The sequence below is a fragment of the Chroicocephalus ridibundus genome, chromosome 1 (assembly GCF_963924245.1).
Source record: "Chroicocephalus ridibundus chromosome 1, bChrRid1.1, whole genome shotgun sequence".
Lineage (NCBI taxonomy): Eukaryota > Metazoa > Chordata > Aves > Charadriiformes > Laridae > Chroicocephalus > Chroicocephalus ridibundus.
Window position 1 is genome coordinate 137,463,930 of NC_086284.1, and position 8,131 is coordinate 137,472,060.

General features: G+C 44.0%; 1 protein-coding gene across 1 annotated transcript; it reads right to left on the reverse strand.

Annotated features, from left to right (window-relative positions):
* Nucleotides 1–204: 204 nt before the first annotated feature.
* On the reverse strand, nucleotides 205–8,109 carry PKDREJ (polycystin family receptor for egg jelly). The gene has a single exon (XM_063355329.1). The coding sequence runs from the start codon at nucleotides 8,107–8,109 to the stop codon at nucleotides 205–207; it is 7,905 nt and encodes a 2,634-aa protein (XP_063211399.1).
* Between the last annotated feature and the right edge of the window lie 22 nt (nucleotides 8,110–8,131).

The following is an 8,131-nucleotide window of genomic DNA, read 5'->3' on the forward strand; positions in this document are numbered from 1 at the left end:
AATAGTCTGGAGAAAATCTGAGCACAATCACTAGTAAGGGGTTGAATGTTAAAAAAATTCTTAAAAGTAAATTATTTATGAGCATTTATTTGAAATGCAAGTATTACAGAGTAAAGGTGGTCTTGGATACAAAATCCTTCCTTTCTCATATGACAAAATAAACCATTTTTTTCCATTCATTTTTCTGCTCTTGAGCCCTGAATGTCACTGATGTCTTCTCTCAGGCTGCCCATAGAGTACACTGTGAAAAAGATCAGGCTCGCTGGTTTTGGGTGTTTTACAGATCAGAAGATAAAATAACTTTCTGAGCCTTTGCAATACAAAAGTAACCACTTGTGCTTCATCGGATGGTTCTTCATATATGGGTTTTTTCATTTCTGCATAGGCAGACATAATAACAGCTTGGACAAGATTAATCAGGACACAGATCATCACCATCACGAAAGAGGCCAGGAAAAGACCACCCAGAAACCTGTTGGATGAAAATGCCGTATCTCTGAAAGCTGAGACACAGTAAGAGAATACAGTCTGAGCTGAGTGAATCATGCTGTTGTAATTCCATTCATGCTGCCCAAACACAAGGTAGCCAAAAGACATAAATACAAAGAAGTACACCACCACCACGAGGGACATTGAAGACAGTCCAGGAAGGGCTGCCAAGATCGATCTTTGTGCCAAGCGCATGCCATAAATGAATTGAAAATATTTTAGAGTTTTCAAAACTACAAGAAATAGTAAAAAGCCCATAGTAATCCTTAAAATCTGATCTAAATGAGAAACTGCATGAAAATAAATGAAATCATTTGGATGAAGTAAGTAAAACTTCACTATATCTGCACCCATCTTAAACTTTATGACCTTCAAAAAAACAAAAAGGAGGAATGCTGATTTTAAGCCAAAGTTGATTATATTGGAAATGTTTTTAATATAATCTTTTCTTTCTTGGCCTATGGTGTGAAGCTCATCTGCAATGTAAATTAACAGAAAGGCAAGAACAATTACAAACAGAAACATTTGAGCTTTAGTTTGCTGATGAAAAATGGGGAGTGCAAAAGAGTGTACTGACAAACTTGGTTTTATGATCCCTAAATGAGACATTTCAAATATGACTGAGATGGTGCAAAAGAGATTTGCATCTGAGTTAAATGTAGTTAGTTCAATGATCACAACCCATGTCTTTTCGTCGAGCCAGTTGCTCTGTTGAAGAGCATCCAGCCTTGTCGTTGAATTAGATTTTCCTTCTTCAGGGAAAAAGTAAAACGTGTATCCTGCTGGTCCATATGTGTGCAAATCTCCATATGAATAATACATCCACGGAGTCCTGTTTCGCTGGTAAATGAACCCGCTGTAACTGCTGGCATCCTTGGCATCCCTGGAAACAGACTGGTTTGCAACGTTTGTCCAAGTGCCAGCGTAGTCACCTTTCTCTGGGATGTCACTGCCATATTTGTGAAGACAGTGGCTTTTACTGATCACAAAGTTATTTACAAAGCTGTGAGGATGGAAACATTTTTTCTCAGTAGCTTTAGCCCGCACTTGCCTCATTCTAGGCAAGCCAATGATTTTGGACCAGCTCTCGGGAAGAAAGGTCGGCTGAATGTCATTGTGCATCAAAGGCAAGAACAAGTCTTTCACCCACACGTAGATATGTTCTAGCTTATTTACACTGGAGAGTCGTGGAGAGAATTGGTCACGGATGAATTGGTTGTAGTGGAAACTGTTGTCGTTCTCAGTGGAATAGGCAAAATTTAATAGCAGTGTCAAAAAGACAAGGTGACTGATTAAACCTTTTATGAAAATAAATGCCTTGGCTTGAATTTTTGCCCTTTTCAGCATGTTTGCAATTTCATCAGCTTCTAAAGGCTGATACTGCTTGGTGCTTCTGACTTCAGCAAGTTTCAAGTGCATCTCTCTCGTATCAGCACTCATTGTTTCTTTAGCCAACTTAATCTCAGAATACTTTTCCTGAGCTGACCATGTGATATTTTCACAGTATTTTGGACGAATTGTACTCATAGCTGAGAAAAAAATTATTTTTAGAATTGAAAGGAAAAACACGTTCTCAATAAAGGAGGTTGCAGATGCTAAAAGCCACTCCAGTGAAGTCTGATAACCATAAGACAAACCATATACCACAATGAAAAATGATGATAGCCCAGTGACAGCTATAACTAGTGCCCATGAGAGATAGACGCACCACCAACAAAAAACTACGTGCGGTCTCTTGCGAAAGGGCATGGAGGTAATGTTTAGTGGTTTCCTTTCCTTCTGAAAGTTGCCCCCTTCTTCTGCGTAATCATTACTAAAATTGGAATTTGACGTTGGCCCTCTCTGGCAGACCTTAGCCATTGGAGGGGAATTTGCGGTTATTGTGTGCTCCTCTGTTACAATTACGTTTGCATCTCTTTCAGAAACTGTGCAATTACTCCAGTTTTGGGAAGCTGCCCTGCTTCTTGTCTCTCTGGAATGTGCCGGGCTCTGTAAGTTGCTGGGACAAGGAACGTTCTCCAAGGGAATAGTATTACTCAATTGTGCTGAAGCTTTTGAAAGGTAAAATTTTTGCAAACGTTTCTTCCAGTTCTTAAGATTTCCAGAGAGGAGGGGTGAATTTACCTTTGGGTCTGTCTGAGCCACACCACGAGGAGAAGTTTCCTTCTGGGAATACTTGAATAAGGCAATTATAATCATTTCCACAGGTATGGTAAGCAAAGCACATTCAATTCCTACTGTTATTGATCTTAGATACCTCAAGTGTATTGGAGATTCTTCATTCTTGTCAGCATTAAAGAATATAATGTTAACAAGCAAGTTTAATAATAATATTGCTAAACATGAAGACAACCTTTGGAGCCTGCTGAAAGTGCCAGTGAGAAAGTGAGCAAAAATTGAGAACCATAGATGGCCCTCTGCCAGGCTGTTGGAAAGATTAATCAAAAAATAGTCAATTCTGGGCAGAGGGGTCTTGAGGTTTGTGACGGAAAATGTCCTTTCTAGTAAGTGATCATCTGTGTCAAGAGAAAGCCATTTCCTGCATATGAAGAACCAGGTCCTTCTGGTGCACATATTCTCAACTTTGGCTCTGCTTAAGAACCAGCCTGGAGATGAGCCCTTGTTATTGTGCCAGACCCTGAGGGAACAAATGTCTCCCAAGTCTTTCTTAGTAGTTAACAGAAAGCAGTCAGTACTTCCTTGTTGGAAAGACAGAAAATCCGGGTGGCATAAACAGTGGACGTCACTTGTGCCATTCTGGCCAATGAGCTGAAGAAAGACATCTGCTTTGGTTCCAGATCCCCAGCGACTGCCTGTATATAAAGTGACCAAATAGCTCATTTTATCAAAGGGATCATTGTCTGGCAAAAATAGAATCTTGTTTTTGCTGCCCCTGTCAGCCCTGTCTTTTCTCATAGCCCAGAGGGACAAAAGAAAATAGACACCAAAAATAAAGAGCACTGTTAAGAGGGTCACTGGGTTTTTAGGTATGTCTGCTATCAGGGTTTGTCCCAGATCTACTGTATTAGGGGTAACTATTACTTTGGCTGCCAGGAACCTGATGTCAAACGTGGATGCATTTGATGCAGTGTAAGCTGCCAGACTTCTGCGACCCCACTTCATATTGCAGATACAGTGTACCTTCTGCCAGTCAGTCAAGAAGCCAAGCCTGCATGTGTCTTCTCTCCACAGACTTCGAACCCCATCTAGAAATAAGCACTGATCACTAAAAATGTGCATGCTCACCAGTCTACGGGTTTGATACCTTACAATATAGGATGTCATCAAGACAATGGAGATGTTCTGAGTGCCTGTACGGCTTCCTTGAGCTGTGGCCGTCAGCAATGACTCTGGGAGACAGATAATATAGGGACCCTTAATGTTACAGTCAGCACTAGCTGTCTCATTTTTGCTTGCAACTGTTGGCATGTTGTGAAAAGCAGCGAATGAGGCTATAGGATGAGCATGAGTGACATTGGCACCTGTAAATACTAGTACCTTGAACGTAACTTTTAATTTTGTCAGGATCTGGATGTATATGCTCTTAGTATTTCTGTTGACTTCAAAACTAAATCCTCCAGTTGTGTAAGCTTGTGTTTTATCGGGTCCTATTGCTAACTGAAAAGTTGAAAATTCCTTATCTTTCCTAGGAATAGTAATTTCTGCTTCTGCAGGCATGATCCCTAGTAGATCCCCATTAGTCTTGGTCTCTGCCATTTTGAACCCCAAGACTGTTGTGATTTCTGATGTGTAACCTAACCAAGGGAAGGGGTTCTCATCAAACTCAAAAAGGGCAGTGGAAATCACAGCATCCTGGTCCAATCCTGAATGATTTCCCTTTTCTAGTGATGGATAAAAGCAATTCCTGCAGGTATTTCTAGTAGAGAAAGCATTTGTAATGTTCCAGGTTTCATCTTTCCTCAGCGTGATATTCCAAAGTTTTGTTTCCATTAGAGTTTCTATTTCCCCAGGGACTTTGCCCTTGAAAACGATCTCCGTTAAATATTCCATGATGGAGAAGACTTGTTTAACTCCACTTACATTGACATTCCTGCGATGCAGAAGAGCAGCTCTCAGGATGTTGAACAAGCATCTCAGTATTCCACTGGTCTGAATTTCTGCTTCCTCAGACCAATGGCTCTCATTCCTCTGCATCTTCAGCATTGCAGTTACTTCTGTCAGTTTCTTAATGGCAAGGTCTTGTGATCTAATGTCCACTTCATCAGCTTCCTCTGTGACTTGAGAAAGACAAGCCACTACTTGGTTGATTTCCATTGCATTGTCAACTGAAATATTCAGGGCTGTTTTAATCAGCCTTTGCCGAAACTGAGCCTTAGGGAGCTGGAGAGTTGATGCAGCTTTAATATAGTTTAAGACTGAGGCTGCCAGGTAAGTCAAATAACCTGCACTAAAATAATCTCCAGTCTGGAGATAAGATGTCATCGGTGCACTTAAACCGGTCACTGACATCAGCAGTTGGTGAAACACAAGAGCTAGTGGTCGACTGTTAGCTGGGTTCTGCACGTGGACATTTAAAGTCACTTGGGTAAATGCCCCAAGGGAATTGTGGACTTGAACGTAAAGTTTCAAGGTGTACTTCTGAGAGGGCACTCCAACTGGGAGAAAAGATGGAGGAGTTTTAGGCTGATAACCAAAGTACAGAATTGGGCCAAATGTATTTTCCTCCACAGAAGTTATTTTGGTAGTTTGGGGTACATTAGAAGCTACTATCACTTTATATGTCAGAGGTAGATTGCTGTCATAAAATCCACTGCATTGAACAACAAATTTTGTCAGAAAGGCTGTACCCCAGTGTGGGTTGATGGTACACTTGCCAGTCCTAGGAGGAGAATTTACCTTAAATGCGTGTCTGTAGATTGAGGACCTACCATCCCAAGTAGTCACTTTTAACAGAAGTATGTAGGATCGATGTGCAGTCTTTGTAAAAGTCAGAGCATTTATGGACAGGTAAGCCCCAGACCTCCCCGTTGAGGTTCTGGAAGACCAGTCAAAGCTAATTTCTGTGGAGTTTCCTAAAAAAAGGGACCAGTAGTAGACTGTCTGGCTGTTTGATCTACAGTTTAGGCATTTTCCAGATAAGGTAAATCTCTCAGTTGGAATTAGAGTGCTACCACAGTTTTCAAGGCATGTCACATCTAGAAGGGGTGGGTAGCCAGGCTGCACATCTATAGTTTGGTCAGCATAACTCCTCCTTGTATCCTTTTGAATCACTAGACGAAAGTAGTATACAGCGTTTCCTGGGAGGGATTCTGGTGGCATTACTTGAACTGGACCTGAGGATGTTAACCATTTCAAATCTCTCTGTCCTGGATGGCATTTCTTTCCCGGGCTGACTGTCATGTTTTTATAGTCTGACTTCTCTTTAGTGCAGTACCAAGTAAACGTGATTCCCTTTTGTCCTTCCTGTGAATCAGGATCATAGGATGCAGAGCCATCTAGAATCCATCTATCAGAAAAACCCACTGTGCGGAACGAGCCTCCTGCGATATTTGCCACTAGATCAGTGCGCTCAATCAGAATATAAATTTCATCTGAGCCCCTGAGGACCTTTTTGGTATCAATTGGGATTACCTCAACAGTGAAATTAAACAGATACAACCCGTAATCTAAAGTAAAACTGGGAACAGTTAAGAGGATCATATCTGTACCATACATCGAAGAAGAGTTTATTGGTTTTTCCCAGTCCGGAAGAGTTGTTGTGTCCTGAACACGATAGATTCGCCACAAAGGCTTGGTAAATACGCCAACGTTGCAGTCTAATAGCAATCTGACAAAGAGGAAAAACGTTGTCCCCCTTTTCTGGCGCAGGACAGAGGAGTGAAGAACAGGTCTCTGAATGTGCACTTTGTATATGTAACAGGGTTCTTTCTGGCAAGACACTGGTACTTCTATGGTTTTTGCAGCATAGTTGTTGACTCTGACTCCTAAAAGAGCCGATCTAAGCGCACTTCTGTTACAGTTCACTTTTGCCACAAACCCCGTGTATTTCTCTGGATCAAAGGGTAAAGCAGAGCGACGGACAAAACGTGTGGCATTTCTTACATGATCACTGTATGTGTATGTGCTATTCTGGAGAAGGTGGTCTTTTTCTGTTGCAAAAAGCTGCAGATGGAAGGTCCACTCACACTGTAGCATTGGATGTTGTGCAGGGATAAACCACACTAAATAAGTAAGGCTCTGCAGAAGAGGACGGCTGCTGCTGAAAACATGGACTTCAAGGTCTCTTTCTGCCAGAGACCTAAACAAAGCCCTCTTCTGATTCATATAAAGGTACATATTGAACTTGTACCACTGGAAGTCCACAAACTCTATGGAGAGTAAGTAGGAGAGCTCCTTGTGTTGGTAGAACACAGTGCGTGTGTTAGGGCCATCTGTGGAAATAGGGCTGTTGTTTTCTTTGGTTGTGTAAAATGTTCCATTGTTGGACATGAAAATATAAGTGCTCCTGTCAGTCTTTCCCGGGCGAAGGTTAACATGTGTGTGAGTTTCTCTGCCTGCTGTTAGGCTCAGGGTACCATTGAGTAGATGTAGTTCTCCCGTCAATTCCTCGAACCTCTTTTCATCAACATGAAAATAAATGCTGGCCACCACGACTTCACTGGGGCTCGGAGGTGTGGGAACGGCACAGAAGTTGCTCTGCAGAGTAAAGGAACTGTAGGAATGGAGCCAACCTCCTATACCCTGTGTGTCCACCAGTCTGTAGGCCAGTGTCCTCGGCATAAGGGGCTGAAGCCTCCAGGAGAGGCCGAGGGGCTGTTGAGGAATGCTAAGGAGCTTGGAGCTGACACTGAGAACACGCAGCACGTCCGGCTCTACCTTGAGAGAGAGGCTGAGGCTTATCTGAGGCATCTGCTCAATGCCGACTGAAGCAACGTGGAGCCCGTGGTGCCTGTAGCGCACAGTCAAGCGGTAGCTGTAGTAGGTGGCACAGGTTTGTTGCAACTCGACTGTTGGGTAGACAGCAGGTGGTGGCGTCTCTTGGTGTTCACTGCTGGGAAGGAGAAGGGTAGAGGGGCTGCCTCCCTGGCTGCTGAAGCGGTACTGCCAGCTGGCACTCTTGAAGCGTGCACACCAGCCCAGATGTACCGGCTGCCACACATGGATCAGGTGTGTCTGCGGCCAAAGCACGAACAGCCGCATATCCTGCCCAGACATCTCGACGCTCACGTTCTGGTGGAAGCACTCGGGTGCAGCACATGAAGCAGATGAGCATTGCACTGTAAGGAGGCTGGAGGCCACAGGTGGAGGAGTGCTTCCCAGTAGGAGGCGTGTCTGCAGCATGATTTGGCCTGACCAGCGCGATGTCTTCTTCATCCAGGCCGAGTTCAGGTACCAGAAGCAGCGTGGTGGGGGTGGTGGCTGCCCCTCTTTCCTCTCCGCCTCTGGTCTTGCCCCTGGGGCCGGCTGGTAACGCAGGGTCACGGTGCTGTTCCACAGGCATGAGACCCAGCTCTCGTTGTCCAGCCGTTGACAGACCTGCCCGTGAGGGCCCCAGCAGGTGACCAGGAGGGGCGGTGGCTGGAGGCGTGGAGAGGAGGCCCCCCAGCCTCGGGGGCAGCAGCTGAGCAGCTGAAGGAGGAGGAGACGGAGTGCCTTCATTGCGGCGTCGGGTGAGGGAGAG

Bases quoted from the DNA above. Each gene is read 5' to 3' on its own strand.
- PKDREJ (XM_063355329.1), bottom strand. From the start codon at position 8,109: ATGAAGGCACTCCGTCTCCTCCTCCTTCAGCTGCTCAGCTGCTGCCCC.